We start from the raw sequence: 17774 nt of genomic DNA, 5'->3' as shown, positions 1-17774 counted from the left end.
CTTCTCCCCCCTTCTCCTCCTCCCACTCCCCTGTTGCTAACCCTCCTTGAGATCTTCATTTCTAGGTTTCCACTCCTGATCTAGCTTTCCTTTTAGTTTGCTTTTGTTTTAGGTGTGGTTGTTAATAACTGTGAGTTTGTTGTCCTTTCACTGTTCATGTTTCTTTAACTTCTTTTTCTTAGATAAGTCATTTAACATTTCATACAATAAGGGCTTGGTGATGATGAACTCCTTGAATTTGATCTTATCTGAGAAGCACTTTATCTGTCCTTCCATTCTAAATGAAAGTTTTGCTGGATAGAGTAATCTCGGTTGTAGGTCTTTGGATTTCATGACTTGGAATACCTCTTTCCAGCCCCTTCTTGCCTGTAAGGTCTCTTTTGAGAAATCTGCTGACAGTCTGATGGGAACTCCTTTGTAGGTGACTGTCCCCTTAGCTCTTGCTGCTTCTAGGATTCTCTCCTTTATTTTAATCTTGGCTAATGTAATTATGATGTGCCTTGGTGTGTTCCTTCTCGGGTCCAACTTCTTTGGGACTCTCTGAGCTTCCTGGATTTCCTGGAAGTCTATTTCCTTTGCCAAACTGGGGAAATTCTCCTTTATTATTTGTTCAAATAAGTTTTCCACTGGTGGCTGTTCCTTTCCCCCTTCCGGTACCCCTATAATTTGGATGTTGGAGCGTTTAAAGATGTCCTGGAAGTTTCTAAGACTCTCCTCATTTCTTTGAATTCTTGCTTCTTCACTCTTTTCTGTTTGGCCATTATTTGCTTTCTTCTGGTCCACTCCATTGATTTGAATCCCAGTTTCCTTTTCATCACTATTGGTTTCCTGTGCAATTCTATTCATTTCAATTAGTTTCACCTTCATATGTTTCTCTAATTTGTGGCTATAATCAACCAGTTCTGTGAGGATCCTGATCACCAATGTTTTAAACTGTGCGTCTGAGAGTTTTGCTATTTCTTCATCGCTTAGATTTATAGGCTCTGGGGCTTTGAGATCTTCTTGAGCCATTTTTGGTCTGTTCGGCGCTCTTTAACTGCGAGGAGTGGAGCCTTGCACTCCCAGGTCGCTGGTTGTGACGCTATATGTGGGGGCGTGGTCAGAGTGGGGAAATGTCGGCCCCCTCTGCTGTTTCTCACAGCTGGGTGAGGATCAGTGCCTTAGGTGGTTCACCTGGGCCAGGCCACTCAGAGTCGCTGGGTTATGACGCTGTATGTGGAGGTGGGGTCAGAGCAGGGAAATGGCGGCGCCCTCCCTGCCACTTGCCGCGGGACCCGCTGGGTCCCGGTGCAATTGCCCACTCCCTCGCCTGTCCACCGCGCACAAATGCGTGACCACAGTCAACCCCAACCCGCAGCACTGCTCCCTCGCTGTTTCCCCCGCGGTGGCTCGCCTGGTGGCTCGCTTGGTCACTTGCTCGGTTGCTCCCTAGGTCCAACCCTGCACCTGGATTCTGCGGGTCTGGATTTTGCACGCCTGAGTCCGTCTGACCGAGTCCTCCGGTGCAACCCCGCTTCACCAGCTGCTGGTTTTGCCCCTTACCGGTCAGGCTGAAGAATTTGTTGTTAACGGACTTCCGAAAAGTTCAATTTTCTGTGTTCTGGCTGTGTTTTCTGTTGCTAATATTTAGTTGTCTCTAAACTTGGTTGTGTGAGAAGGCACGGCTTATCCACCTATGCCTCCATCTTGGCGGAAGTCCCCGGCAGTCATAAAAATTTTTTTAAATAAAAATAATTCTTTAATTTTACTGATTAGGGCACAGAGGCCCTACAAGGAAAGGGAATTATCCAATGCAACACAGATAGCATCTGAGTCAGACTTAAGTCTAAGAGTCTCCTTTAAATGTTTAAAAATTAATTCTGAGGCAAGGATACGATGCCTGAGGTTTGCCCTAAGTTGTTTCAGCTTGTTTCTTTCCTTGGAGGGAGAGGGGGAACTGAAATACGATGGGCAGTGAGTTCACCATTTTTGGAACTGGGAGACAGGTCCACAGGAGTCGTGATTCTATTCTGTGCACACGTTCATGCTGTAGTTTTCCACAGTGAGAAGTTTAAATAACCTGAAAACACTAAGGGGTGAAGGTCTCCGAGTGAGTGGTGAACCTATCAAACCTGTGACCCCAAAAGCACACTGTGAGACCTGAGGCAGACTGTTTGTGAACTGAATGTACTGAATACCACTCAGCTGTGACTGGTGAGGTTGTTTTTTTTTTTTTTTTTTTCTTATTTTTATTTTTAGAGGGGAAGAGAAGGAGAAAGAGAGGGAGAGAAACATCAATGTGTGGTTGCCTCTCACATGGCCCCCACTAGGGACCCGGCCTGCAACCCAGGCATGTGCCCCGACTGGGAATTGAACGGCAACCCTTTGGTTCACAGCCTGCCCTCAATCCACTGAGCTACACCAGCCAGGGCTTGGTTAGGTTTTTAAATGTTTCTTCATCATGACTATAATAAAGGATGCATGTTTCTCATTAGGTATGCTAAAAGTAGCCAAGCTCAGAAGCTGAACAAACAACCCACTGAATTAATTAGCACTTAAAATACGACAATTACATTTGGAGCAAAATTAATTCTTTAAATAAAAAAGGCAGATTTTCCATGACATGTGGAGGCACACGTTTATGGATCAGCCTCGATATATTGCACGGTGATTATAATCATCTGCATAATTCATTCAAACAAAGATATGGCACTCAGAAGCAAAAGACTAGAGGTCAGCAGCTTGTTACTGAATAACAAACCTTCCTAATAAATCACATGGGTGACTTAAAAAAAAAAAGAAAAGAATTACTGCAAAACAAACCTTCCTAACAAATTACATGAACTACTTAAAAAACAAGAGAACTAAATTTAGTTCAAAGCATTCACTTGGTAGTTTATAGAGCCCCAGGCACAGTTTACCTAGGGTGCTTCAGCCCTGAGTTTAGGGGATGGAACATGTCCTAAACAGCGCAGTGAGACATGAACTTAAAGAGACTAGCAGGGAGTGACAAATGTCGCTTTGTAAATATCCATTTTTAGGCCACAAAAAGCAGTGAGAGAAGGAAAGAAAAAAAGGATTCTTAAGGCAACACATAGTTTAAAGTCCTAATTTACAGGATGCCCCATAACACCAGCAGTGTTTTTGGTGGGATTTTTGTTTTCTGATAAATGCTAGAAAATAAATTTAAATATCTATAATGCTGTCAGCCATTAGAGCTACTTCTGATATTTGTTTTTTTTCCTATTTATTTATTTATTTATTTAATTTTTTTTATTGATTATGCTGTTACGGTTGTTCTATTCCCCCTTTCATTCCCCTCCACCCTACCCCCCCATCCCCACCATTATTCCCCCTTTAGTTTATGACCATGTGTCTCAAGTCCTTTAGATTCTATATTTCCCATACTATTCTTACCCTCCCCCCCATCTATTTTCTATCTACTGTCTATGCTACTTATTTTCTATACCTTCTCCCCCCTTCTCCTCCTCCCACTCCCCTGTTGCTAACCCTCCTTGAGATCTTCATTTCTAGGTTTCCACTCCTGATCTAGCTGTCCTTTTAGTTTGCTTTTGTTTTAGGTGTGGTTGTTAATAACTGTGAGTTTGTTGTCCTTTCACTGTTCATGTTTCTTTAACTTCTTTTTCTTAGGTAAGTCCCTTTAACGTTTCATACAATAAGGGCTTGGTGATGATGAACTCCTTGAATTTGATCTTATCTGAGAAGCACTTTATCTGTCCTTCCATTTTAAATGAAAGTTTTGCTGGATAGAGCAATCTTGGTTGTTGGTCTTTGGATTTCATGACTTGGAATACCTCTTTCCAGCCCCTTCTTGCCTGTAAGGTCTCTTTTGAGAAATCTGCTGACAGTCTGATGGGGACTCCTTTGTAGGAGACTGTCCCCTTAGCTCTTGCTGCTTCTAGGATTCTCTCCTTCATTTTAATTTTGGCTAATATAATTATGATGTGCCTTGGTGTGTTCCTTCTCGGGTCCAACTTCTTTGGGACTCTCTGAGCTTCCTGGATTTCCTGGAAGTCTATTTCCTTTGCCAGATTGGGGAAATTCTCCTTTATTATTTGTTCAAATAAGTTTTCCACTGGTGGCTGTTCCTTTCCCCCCTTCTGGTACCCCTATAATTCGGATGTTGGAGCATTTAAAGATGTCCTGGAGGTTCCTAAGACTCTCCTCATTTCTTTGAATTCTTGCTTCTTCACTCTTTTCTGTTTGGCCATTATTTGCTTTCTTCTGGTCCACTCCATTGATTTGAGTCCCAGTTTCCTTTTCATCGCTATTGGTGTCCTGAGCAATTCCATTCATTTCAATTAGTTTCACCTTCATATATTTGTCTAATTTGTGGCTATAATCAACCAGTTCTGTGAGGATCCTGATCACCAATGTTTTAAACTGTGCGTCTAAGAGTTTTGCTATTTCTTCATCGCTTAGATCTATAGGCTCTGGGGCTTTGAGATCTTCTTGAGCCATTTTTGGTCTGTTTGCGCCCTTTAAGTGTGAGAAGCGGCGCCTTGGACTCTCAGGTCGCTGGGTTGTGACGCTATATGTGGGGGCGTGGTCAGAGCGGGGAAATGGCGACCCCCTCTGCTGTTTCGTACTGCTGGATGAGGAGCAGAGGCTTAGGTGGTTCACCTGGGCCGGGCCACTCAGAGTCGCTGGGTTATGACGCTGTATGTGGAGGTGGGGTCAGAGCAGGGAAATGGCGGCGCCCTTCACTGCCGCTAAGCCGCTGGGCCCGGTCCCACCGCCCACTCTCTTGCCTGTCCACCGCGCACAAATGCGGGACCACAGTCAACACGCAGCCCTGCTGTCCCGCTGCCTCTCGCCTGGTCGCTCGCTCGGTCGCTCACTAGGTCCAACCCCGCGCCTGGATTCCGTGCGCCTGAGTCCGTCTGACTGAGTCCTCCCGTGCAACCCCGCTTCACCAGCTGCTGGTTTCGCCCCTTACCGGTCAGGCTGAAGAATTTGTTGTTAACGGACTTCCAAAAAGTTCAATTTTCTGTGTTCTGGCTGTGTTTTCTGTTGCTAATATTTAGTTGTTTCTAAACTTGGTTGTGCGAGAAAGTACGGCAAATCCACCTGTGCCTCCATCTTGGCGGAAGTCTACTTCTGATATTTGGTTTATTTCTCTCTAGCTCTTTTGTTGCTGTCCTTTTATTATTTATTTATTTATTTATTTATTTTTTAGAGCAAGGGGAAGGGAGGGATAAAGAGTGGGAGAGAACATCAATGTGTAGTTGCCTCTCACGTGTCCCGTACTGGGGGCCTGGCCTGCAACCCAGGCCTGTGCCCTGACTGGGAATCAAACCTGCGACCCTCTGGTTTGCAGGCCAGTGCTCAATCCACTGAGCCACACCAGCCAGGACAGTCTTTTTTCTATATACATATTAAAATATGTTAATTTATTTTTTCCCTTGCTAAATTTTGACTCCCCCTTTTTTCACTCAACAACGTATCCTAAGTATTTTTTTCCAAACAGGATTTTTACATAATGTAGTATTATGGTCATATGGTCGGTCCTATGGTCGGATCATAATTTATTTGACCAAACATCTCTACTAAACACTGAACTTAATCCAGGTTTGTTTGGTTTGTTTTTTTTTTTACAATTTTAAGTAACATGTTTGAAAAACTTCTTGAATATAATTTGCTTATATCTTCAATTATTTTCTTGGGCCAGATTCCTAGAAGTGGAATTTACTGGGTCAAAGGTCTGAACTCCTTAAACTCCTAATCAACACTACATTCCAGAAAAGTTACACAATTTATATCTCCATCAACAGTATCACTGCTCTTTCCCCATCTTTGTGGCTCCGACCGGATCAGAAGATCAGGGGCCAACCACCGATGAGGAGCCCTGGACCCCAAACAAAACAAGAGTAAAACCTTCCCCCTTCAGAAACAAAGGGCTGGTCACAAATATGAACATGAGAGGTAAAAAGGAGAGGACGCTGCCTGTCCCAGCCCCAGCAGACCGGCAGCGGCTCCCCAAACTCGCCAGCCTTTCTCACCCCCGGGAACGTAAGGAAACACAGTTCCCTGGAACGTCTCCAACCCGCCACTCGCTCGCCGACCTGCCTGCCTTTTTCCTTCGGGGCTTTTGCAGCAACCCCCAGTCTAAGTGAAACAGTCTTCCACTCTGCTTCAACAGCACCCCGCACTACCTCTGTTTTAAAGCTCATTTCATACTTTCAAATATAATCAATGGTCTGTCCCTCACACTAGACACTGACTTCCTCCAGGACCAGAACTGTGTCCTCATTCCCTGCAGTACTCTCAGCACCTACCCAAGTTCCTGTGATACAATCCGCACTGATGAAAAATTTCTTCACTGAATTATCATTCACAAAGCAGAGTGTCTAGGGCAGGGGTGAGAGAACTTTTCTGTCTGTAGAGGACCAGACAGCAAAAACTCCTGGCTCTGGAAGCCACGTGGTCTCAGTCACAAATACTCAACTCTGCTTTGTAGCACAGAAGTAGCTATAGGCGATATGTAAATGAATGGACATGGCCATGTTCCAATGACACTTTATTGTCTAAGCCAGGTGGCAGGCCAGATTTGGGATGTGGATCATAGTTTGCCAATGCCTGGTTTAGAGGAAGAAACTTTACATTTTAAAAAAGGGGAGAAAAAAAAGATAATGATGAAAAGACTATAAGAGACTTAAACGTTTAAACCTGTGCGAAGTTTAGGCTGTACTAATACAACTCAACTACTATCCCTTCGTACTCTCGAATCCCTTTAGTCTGTGACCTGGTCCGCTGTGCGAAACAACTGAAGGAGGCAGGACAGGGTGGCACCGTGACGAGAGCCGGACACGGGTGTCGGGCCTCAGTCACAGGCCAAAAAGGACCCGCAGGATAAGGAGTGGGGATGGGCTGAAACACGAAGGAATTTGATGGGACTTTTAAATCTGTACAATCATTTTGAATAGACTAAGTATTGGTAAACCTGGGAGAGACACACAGTATATTATGAAAACAGGTTGGAGGTACGCAGAGTCAACAGCTCAGAACTTCAATAGCTCAGAATTATGCGTCCCAACAACCTATGTGCCTGCCCGCATGGATCCAGGACAAGGAGGTGAAAATGACATCCTGCAACGAGAGAACGGCCATCCGGGTTCAAAAGCAAGTCCCTTCTAATTGCGGAGGCTTCCTGCCTCTGACTCCAGGTCAGCCCACCCCGCCCCAAAGCCGCAGCCTCCCCACCTCCCTCCGGTGTTCTGACTGCTTTGCCTGCAGCAGTGGAAGATCGAGCAGGCCTGGAGATCAAGCCTGCGTGGACCGCGTGGACCTGTCTTCTCCGGAACGTGCGCAGTCCGCCTGAGAAGCCAGTGTACTCAATCAGAGCCTTACTTTTCATCGTCCCTTCCTCTTCCTCATCCTCGGCGTTGATCACCATGGTGCCCAGCTGTGACGCCAGTGTGTCATCGTGCTCAATCATGGTATTGGCCCCGTCGCTCATGGTGCTGGCTACTCGGACAGTGCCCATCTCGTCACCCGCTGCTCGGACCATCGTGCCAGAATCCAGTTCATCCTCCTCCTGTAAAAGGACGAAATCTCAAATTGGGGCTGGCTTGACCAGAAGCGAGTTTTCTGAATCACTATTACTCATCTTGGGGCAAGTATTTCTGGATTTGATGCTTACTGAGGTTCTAAACCCACTTGGTAGAGCTGAGAGCACTCTTATTTATCCAAAGAACATACATTTACCCACGTGAGAGCAGTGTATCTAACCCTAAAGGACCTTCTCCCTCTCCCCTTCTCAACAGACAGATCTTAGGAGCTGAGATGCAATGCCCTTGAATCTCAGGGTTGTGAAGGAGTCTGGCAGTGTCAGATGTACACACTTAGGAGTCCTAGATTCCCCTAAAGGACACAGAAAAACCAAGTCTCAGGCCTCAGCATTCTCTTTCCCGAATAACAAGTTACATTGAATAAAAAATAAAAATTGGAAGTGTCTCAGGAAGCGTTATGAGAAGAGCAAGCGAGGACAGGACAGTCATGCAAGACGAGTCTCCAGCTCCAGGCTGACCCCATATCCATGTGTCTGGCCCGGCTTGGTGATCCTGAAATAAGAGACATTCATGCCCAAGGCCCACAGCCAGGTGTGCCACTCACCGAGTTTTCTTCATCCTCCTGGTCCACCTCCCGCTGCTGGGCTTCCTGGCGTTTCAGTTTCACATCCATGGCTTCGTTAATCAAGTCCCGCAGGATCGACACTCCTTTGGCGCTCTTGACAAACGGGTGCTTAAACAAGAAAGGGAAAAATGCCGGGACAGTGCGTGGGCGACGGTGCCTAACGGTGCCTGGCACACTGCAGCTACTTGATAACCACTGTCGAGTCAGCCAGCGAAGTTCATCTTTCTCGTTTGTCGTTGGACAACAGCTAACCACACTCACTTTGTAAGTGAGCAGATGCACAATCGGGCTTTGCCCACCCTGTCTGGCCTGGCTGGCACTGTCTCCCCCCTTTCTCTCTGCCAAATCTAGAGATTCTCAACAGGATGGAATCACCCCAGGAGGAAGCTCTGTAGTGTTGGGAGCTTGTAGTTACGATGTTGGAAGAACAGGAGCAGCACGAGAGGAGAGGCAGGGACACCACACTCGGGCACAGCAACAAGGGGCAGCGGATTCCGCACACCTTTTAATGTCTCAGAGGACACGCACCCTTTGATAAATGATGCTGATAAGCAAGCTGTCTAGGAATTTGGGAGGTGAGTTTGGAGCAGGGGGCTTAAAGGGAATAAAGACATTGTTTAGAAATCAATGAATAACTTACTCACCCTGCTTATCCTTTCTATTCAATGTGCTACAGCATTTCCAACTACATATTTAGGTAAATATGTATTCAGTGTAAAAGTGAAGTTACTGCAGAAGTACCATGAACACTGTAACAGATGTGGGCTCACATATTCAATCAGCAGAGACACTTGAAGCATAGAAATATTACTGGGTTTCATTTATAAAAGTGAAGTTTTTAAATACTGACACCATCTTACATTTTTGCTGTTTGTAGCACAACTATAAGAAATCTACGCTGTGAAAGTTACATATAGAAATTCCTCACAGGCGGGGTTGGGAGGCAGTTGCTTGTTGCTTTCCAAACTTGTTCTGATACCGTCCCCACTGTTTCTCTCTGTACTCCATTCTGTTCCCCACGACCTATTCGAGGACACGGTCTCCAGGTTCTTGGTAAATGCTCTACGGACCGAAAGCGCACCTCACCAGGTGGTGGGATCACAATGCAGGCGATCTCTTTTCCGTAAGACTTTATCAATACCCCAGCCAGGCAGGAAAGGAATTTGCCACTGCACTTGGAAATAAGACCCAATTGTTTGCAAGAAAATCCTATTTCCTGTTCTACTTGGAAAGCCTACACAATCATTTCCCTCCTCCTATCGTATACGAAAAGTCTGGTCTGCCATTATTTAATATGAGTTTTACGCAAGTGCCCACCCTTCCTATTCCCGTATTTCGTACATGGAATGCTTTCTGTTCTCTTTACTGCTCTTAAATCTAAATTCCTTCCTGATGAGGCACAGGCCTCTACTTCATTGTGTCTCAAGTTGAGTAAAGCTGGAGCATTCCTGTACTGACAAATACATTATTTCACTATAAATTATCTGTACATGTCTCTGTTGTACCACAGATGTTATACTGATTCTTTGAAGTTTATGGGCACTAATAGATTTATCATCTGTGAGTTTCATTCCAGAAGAGTAATGAGTGTTAAAAAATACGTGCATATATATGACGAAGTCTGTCTGAAAAAAGTCCAGCTGTTGTTAATATTACGAGAACGGTTTGCACGACATTGACGTAACCCGGCAGCCAAGGAGAGTGGACTGGGATGCGCATGCATGAGCACTGATGACTTCACTGTGCTAGTCAGTGGGGGGCAGTAGACACTGTAAAGTGAGCACGTGTACTGTGTGGCCATCGAACTGAGAATGACTGAGCAAGTAGAACAATGAATCTGCATCATATTTTGTGTTAAACTTGAACATTCCTCTGCGAAATCTATACATATGATTCAGAGGCCGCAGCTGTGGGCAACGGGTGACTGGCAGCTTCATCACGACAACACGTCTGCTCATGCATCATGTCTCGTGCAGAGTTTTTGTGAAACATCAAATCACCAAGTCACTCAGCCCCCCTACAGCCCAGATTTGGTGCCCTGCAATTTCTGGCTGTTCCAAAAACTAAAATCACCTTTGAAAAGGAAGAGATTTCAGACTGTCGATGAGATTCAGGAAAATATGACGGGGCAGCTGATGGCGACTGGGAGAACTACGTGAGGTCCCAAGGTGCCTACTTTGAAGGGGACTGAGGCATCACTGTCCTGTGTACAAGGCTTCTTGTACCTTGTATCCTCTTCAATAAACATCTCTATTTTTCATATTACGTGGCTGGATACCTTCTGGACAGACCTCATACATATGGGGTCCGATCTGATTGAAAACCATTGGCTCAGCTCAATAATAACAGGGAATATTTGTCAAATCCGTATCATACTACCTTTAATACGTGTAAATTATTATTCAAAGTTATACATCACTTAATATTCATAACCTGTGAGACAGATACTTTATCTCCACTTTATAAATAAAAGAACTAACGTAACGCAGAAATTATATTACTTGCCTAAGGTCATGAAGCTACTAAATAGAGAGCCAGGATTTGAACCTGGGCAGTCCGAACTCCAGAATCCAAGCTCCTAAGCACTAAGCATGCTGCCTGCCAAACGCCACCCATCCTCCAGGTCCAGGCACAATGGCCACCTCCGGCAGGAAAGTGCTCCGAGAATCTCCAATCCAAAGCACCCTCTTCCACCCTAAGCTACGGTACCACCTACCACCCTTCTCCGTTCTTGCCAGAACGGGGTCGATTTGACAGCACTCCTGCCTTGGAATCAAGAAGACCTAGGTTTGAATCTCTGCGCTGCTGTTGGCCTGCTGAGTGTCCACAGAAGAGTTAACCTGTGTAAGCTTCCACTTCCCATCTATGAAAATGAAGGATCCCACCCCTCCCAGGGTCTGTGTCATCATTTAATGACTGAGCACATGAAAAGCACCCAGCACCCAGCAGGTGCTCACACACAGTCAGCTCTTATTCTCCAACCCCAGAGAGCCCCTTCTTTCCTCGTCATAGCGTCTTCTTCCATGATTTAACACTCTTTTCTACGTCTTTCCTGCTGAGCTCCAACCCCCGAGAGGCGGTAAGTTCCGTACCCCTTTGCTGTGCCCGGAGGTGGGTTAGCAAATACTCACCTGCAGCAGCTGCGTGGCCGTGGCCCGCTGCTCAGGGCTCTTTACAAGACACTGCTTCACGAAGTCCATGAAGCCGTCGGACCACAGCTCTGGCTTTCGGAACGTGGGAGGCGGGTTGGTAGGAATCATGAAGATTGCCTGGTTTTATAAAACAAACAAAAAAAGGTTTAGTGAAATAAAAGTGACACTCCAATAAAAATGGAACTAGAAATACATTTGACATTTGATGATAAAGTTTTTCTCTTACCCACTGAAGAGGCCACCCAAATTCCAACAAAAGTCAGAGTCTTCAAAGTAAGACGTACGACTCGCCTTTCCCCGCCCTCTCCTCCTCCCACATGTGTGTTCCTGTCGCCCAAACCTCACAACACCCACCAACCTCTTTTCGATTTTTCTTAACCGCAGGACATTGCCTTTCAAAGTGAAAAGACAAGACCTGAGAGCACCCGCATCCTGAAGACAAAACCTCAGCCCCAGAGCTGTCACAGTCCCCTCCCCCAGAGGACACCGCCACCCGTGGATGTAAGCAGTGACTCCAAGGAGACCATCAGCCCAGGAGTCCCTGAACTGTAAGTGATTCATCAATTTCCAAGCAAGCCAGTTCAACGTACTCGAAAAAATAAAAATGGCCTACAACACAGCAATTAGTTAAAAAAAATAAATAAAACTATTACTTATTGAGTTTTCAATAAAAGAGCCACAGTTTAAAAAAACCTATTTGCAATAATCAGCTTAAATTACGGTCTTTAGATCTAAAAATATAACCACAAAGCATCCCACCTTCCCCACTTCTGTCCCCCCACAAAGACAGAAGTTTACCTTTAGGTCCATGAATACTTTTTAAAATATAACCATTAAGTCTTTCAATATGACAACGAATTAACCAGCGAAGAGAAGGTGCTGGGTTGGGAGGTAGGAAAACTACAAAGCCCCTGAGGAGGGGTCAGTGGTGAGGGGTCCTGGGGGCGGGCTCAAAGCCTGCAAACCCCTCATGGTGTTTCGGTGGAGAGCAAATCTCCAGGCCCCGAACACTCTAGGAGGAGACGCAGGTGGGAGGGCACAGAGCCTCCGGCTGAAGAGAGTCTGGGGAGCTACCAACCAGAACTTGGATATTTAAATACGTGTGAGAGCCAGGCAGGAAAAAGACAACACATGAACCAGCCTGGGCGTTAGCCGCATGAGTTCAAAAGAATAGTTTGCTCTCCTCTTAATACTACTTACTGTAAGACAAACGTTGGAGAAAACACCGCAGTAGGTGACAACTGACACTTGGCCAATGGAATTGTGGAGACCGGTCAAGTAGGAAGCCCCCTGCCCTGTATAAAGGAGGAGGCCGCTACTCGGCTCCAGTTAATATTGTTATGTTAAAATGTGAGCACCTAAACTGAAAAAACAGACACCGCACAGGTCCCACCAAGCATTCTGGGGCCCGTGGCCTGCCTGGAGCTAGAGACACACAGCTTCCAGAATGAAGGGGGGTAAATCTTCCTTGAATTAATTAGAGACGACAGGCAGCAGAGGTGTATCATCTGGAGTCTAGACTGACACTTACCAGTGACACACAATCAATTCATTTACCTTTGGCACCTAACCAAGTACGTCATTTAACTAACTTTCTAACGATGACAGTGACTAAGCAGCCCACGGTTTCCCGTCCGTGTCTCACCCTCATCGGATGGATGTCGGCGTACGGGGGCTTCCCTTCAGCCATTTCTATAGCAGTGATGCCCAGTGACCAGATGTCTGCCACGCAGTTGTACCCAATTTCCTGAATCACTTCGGGAGCCATCCAGAACGGTGTCCCTATGACCGTGTTCCGCTTGGCCATGGTATCCTGACACAGAAGGGAGACAGGTGAACACGAAGCATTAAAACTGTTAAGAGAAAGAGGCTTTTCCCACAATAAGAAATGTCTTCTACTTGACATACATACAGAAATCATACCCCAGGCATGACCGAGGAAGTCACAAAAGAAATTCAAATGACCTAGAGACATAAAACATTCTCACATAAAAAAATAACAATCAATCCACCAAACACTAAAATAAGACAGACAAAAATTAAAAAGATTACTGATAACTAGTGTTGACAATGTACCACTGTTATTACAATATTGTTATAACAATATTACACTGTTATTCAAGTATAAACTGGTACAACTTTTAGTAGGTGATTTGGCACTATTTATTAAACTTAATGTCCATATCCTTCGGTCCAAATTTATTTCTAGACCTGTATCTTATGTGTGGGTACCCCAAGATATACAGAGGGGACAAAAGGGTGTTCACAGTTGGGCATATGTGAAACCCAGAGTTCATTCCTGTAGTATTGTTTACTGTTAGATAACCGTTTCTATGGACAACTGCACACCAGCTCTGGCCTTGTTCCGTATGTGCAAGTTTTGTAGAAATAGTTGTAATGGGTAGGGAGAGGGAAGAGAAAGGAAATAACCCAAATGACCATCTGAAGTTAAAAACAATAAATACCCATACAATGAAATACCACATTGTAAAAAAAAAGATAAATACATTTTTCTGGCATGGAAAAAATATGTACAAGGTACATTGTGAAGCAAAAAAATAGGTCATGAAATTATATATAATATAACCTGTTTTTGTAAAAGAAAAATAATGGAGCAACAACCAATAATAATAAATATTGTTGTTATATGGATAGCAAAAAAAAGAAACAAAACCAGAAAGCTCAAATAACATACACCAAACTACTGCCCTGGCTGGTGTGGCTCAGTGGACTGAGCGCCAGCCTGCGAACCAAAGGGTCTCCAGTTGATTCCCAGTCAGGGCACAGGCCTGGTTGTGGGCCAGGTCCCCAGTAGGGAGTGTGTGAGAGGTAACCACACACTGATGATTCTCTCCCTCTCTACCACCCTTCCCCTGTCTAAAAATAATAAATAAAATCTTTAAAAAAATAGATTAAACTATTAACAATTGTAGGCAGAAGTTAAAATCACTAAAGACTTCTTTCCATCCCATATCTTTCTGTAACACTCTATGGCTTACATGAGCATGCATTACATGTACAAATGGGAAATTAAAGAAAATTATATATGCATGTGCAGATGCATATACGTACATGTATAATTTAATAGTATATTTTATATAGTATGTACATATATTTCTGTATAATATGCGTGCACACAGGCAAATGTGTGCATGCATATTATACAAACTAAGACTATATAAAGTCTTAGTTTGGGGGTTAAAGAGGAATAAATGCGTACAGTACACACAGGCAAATGACCACCTGCAGGCTTCCCCAGGGTGGCATGCCCTAATGAAAGAGAGCCTTCCTAGAATTCCTGTATTTTAGGAAAAGAAGGATTTTAAACTGATAAGAACAGATACTACCCTTGACCTTAGCCAAAAGGCCTAGACGCGATGGGAAAAGAAGGATTTTAAACCACTAAATATGCAAAAGAACTTCCCGTCATCTTCACCCATCTTCCTTCTGCAGTGCCTCTGGCTTAAGGTAGGTTATGTCAGTCAGGAGCAAAGGACAGGTAACAGTGTTAAATCGATCTCAGTGTGGTGGGCCTGTGTAAAAAAATTAACACAGGAACTACCTTGCTGCTTAGTCATTTCCTTTGCTCTGAAACTCGAAATCTGCAGGGGCATTTTCAAACGGTGGCAGTCAAAGTTGTTTTTCAAGGATTATAACTAGAAATGGGCATTTGAATAACTAGAAATTCTTTGAAAATTAAAAGTGATGAGTAGATACTAAACCAACTAGATCAATGGAAAATATTAAAGTCCAGAAACAGACTAACATGTTCCAGGTAGATTTCAAATTAAAAAAAATAATACCAGCTCTAAAACAGCAAACAGACAAAATATATCTATATAATCTACCACCTAAGAAAAGTGTTGGAGATATAACTTCGTTGCAACTGTTACTACCTACCTCTCCAGACTGTTTTTATTTTTTCTACATGTATTTCATACACACTTACATGTTTTACAGAATCAGATAATTAATGCTAGACTTCCTGTTTTGAAAACTTTTCGTTGCTACGCACTGGTGAGGCAGAAGGCGCATCGAGAGGCTGCATCCTGGCACCGAGTGAGGACAGTGTTTTTAGTAACTGCCAACTGCTGCCTGCACGTTCAGTGAGAAGACACTATGTCTTGCTCAAGGAAAGCAGTCTGGATTTAATTTTCCTTCCTTTTATAAATACAATGATGGCACCCAATATAGTTTAAACTAACACTCTGTCATTTCTTGTTTTAGAGTTTATTTTTTATCAAAGTTAACCAAACTTAAACTATGGGACCTGAACTCTAGGAAAGAATCGAAAATAACCTATTAGCTCTTTGGTAAGCTATTGGTACCTTTATGATTTTTCTCCACTAATAAAATTGCATCAAATATTATATCTTAAAAACAAATAAATAAAACGAATTCCTTCTCAGGGCACAGCGGAAAGCTACCAGGACAAGGCAACACCCATACTCACTGTAAGTTGCCCTGCTACCCCGAAATCTGCAAGTTTTGCATGTCCTTCTGTATTTAGCAAGATATTTCCAGCCTTGATATCTCGGTGTATTTTTCTCATAAAATGAAGGTATTCCAGTCCCTTAAGTGTTGATTGTAATATCGTAGCTATTTCATCTTCTGTTAACTGAAAAATAGCACGAGAAATCAAAATTCTATCAGTGCACATCAGTATACTGAAAGAGGGAAAAAGAAATTGATCCAACCCCTTTCCCAGAATATAAACACAAGATCTCATTCAACGTGTAAGCAGCATTTGACAACTTGTAATATCATTGCTGCGCGGACCACTCCCAAAGTTGTGTCCCGGCCGAGATCGCTCCCCAAACACGACATTCATGTATCTGCCTACACAACATCTCCAACGAATACCTAACAAGTGTCAAAAGCACAACATGTCCGACTCAAATTCTTTATTTCTGCCACCACCCCACCCTTCTTCTTACCACCCACCCACCCGAAGCTATTCTCCGTATCCTCTCTCTCAGTAAAAGGCAATTTCATTGTTTCAGCTGCTCCAAAAATCTTGAGGTCATTCTTGGTTGTTCTCCGTCTTCAAAATATATCTAAATATATCCTCTGCAATCACCCTGGTCCAAGCTACCATCATGTCCTGCCTGAACTAGTCTAATAATTTCCTAACTGGTCTCTTTGCTTCTGCCCTTGACCTTCTACAATGTACTTTCCTCACAGAAGCCATAAAAACCCTTTTAAAATGTAAGCCAGATCTGCTCAAAACCCCACAGGCTTCCTAAGTCACCCCAAGTTAAAAGGCAGTCCTGACCAAGGGCTCACACGACCTGGCCCCCGCTACCTGCACCTTCTACCAATTCCCACCTTGCTCCTTCGTCCCAGCTCTGCAGGCTTCCTCCGTGCTCCTCGAACGCTCTAAGTTCACGTCCGCGTCTGCGCCCTTCCACCTGCTGTTCTCTCTGCCTGTGGTGCTCTTCATCCAGATTTCTGTATGACTTGCTCCCTCACTTCACTGTTTCTGTCCAAATGTCACCTCATCAGAAAAGCAGTGGCCCTCCCTGGCTCCCTCCACTCCGACATCATTCTCTACCCCTTATCCTATCTGATCGGTCAAAGCAGCATCACCACCATTTGACATATCACACATTATTTGTGTACCTATTGATGGGATGTCTTGCCTATTGGAAACATACGCTGCATTTAAAAAATGTCTTTGATCTGCTTACTACTGAATCCCTAGCTCCAAGAAAGCCAGCTGACACGGAGCAGGGTCCTGAAAAAACCCCTGTTGAGTGATGATGAACACACAAAAGCACACCGGAGACAGACACAGAAACCCGATCAGTCCCAGTCCTGAACACGCTCAATCCACAGGTTTCCGCCCAGCTGCCCTCATGACAGACAACTCACATTCAGAAGGGAGTGCACTGTGGTGCCAAATATATGCCCTTTGGAAACAGAAAGACCCAGCTTTCACTCTGGGCTCTACTTTCTAGCTGGGTGACTTAACCCAGTTATCCAACTTCTCTTAGTCTCAGTTTCTCAAACTACAGAATAAAAATATCACCTGTCTTCAAGAGTGTCATGCAAATGAAATGATACAAAGCATAAGAGAATATATACAGTTTAAGAACTACTACACTATCAACCAATCAACACATATTTAAGAAGCATGTATTATGAACCGGGTACTATGCTTAAAAATAGCTAACAATTACTAGGCCTTTAATCTATACTAGGTACTATTTTTATAATCTCCTTTACTCCTTTAATAATCAAATGGGGTACATATATATAATTATCATCACCATTTTACAGAGGACAAAGCTGAAGCCCAAATTAAGTAATCTGTGCCAAAGGTTACAGAGCTAATAAATGGTAGCGCCTTCACTAAGTCCCGGCAGACGCTAGCGGCAGGGTATCGAACAAAAGTGTGGGGTACCCTCTGTGACCAAAGAGGCCAGAGCTCACCACTGGCTTCCTGGCTCCTTATTCTAAACAGCTGGGCTAATCGTCACAGTA

General features: G+C 44.2%; 1 protein-coding gene and 1 pseudogene across 1 annotated transcript in view; both read right to left on the bottom strand.

Annotated features, from left to right (window-relative positions):
• STK4 (serine/threonine kinase 4) overlaps positions 1–17774 on the bottom strand; it is an 89695-nt gene that overhangs the window by 57090 nt on the left and 14831 nt on the right. The window contains exons 5-9 of the mRNA XM_037164420.2: positions 15742–15906; positions 12934–13101; positions 11268–11405; positions 8116–8244; positions 7351–7537 (exon numbers count right to left, since the gene is read on the bottom strand). Of these exons, the coding sequence (XP_037020315.2) occupies positions 7351–7537; positions 8116–8244; positions 11268–11405; positions 12934–13101; positions 15742–15906 (787 nt within the window). The remainder of the gene's footprint in view (positions 1–7350; positions 7538–8115; positions 8245–11267; positions 11406–12933; positions 13102–15741; positions 15907–17774) is intronic.
• On the bottom strand, positions 14565–14667 carry LOC119063379 (uncharacterized; annotated as a pseudogene).

Source organism: Artibeus jamaicensis, unplaced genomic scaffold, assembly GCF_021234435.1.
Source record: "Artibeus jamaicensis isolate MK-2021 breed Jamaican fruit bat unplaced genomic scaffold, CSHL_Jam_final contig_685, whole genome shotgun sequence".
NCBI classification, from domain to species: domain Eukaryota; kingdom Metazoa; phylum Chordata; class Mammalia; order Chiroptera; family Phyllostomidae; genus Artibeus; species Artibeus jamaicensis.
This window is presented reverse-complemented; position numbering and strand designations above follow the sequence as displayed.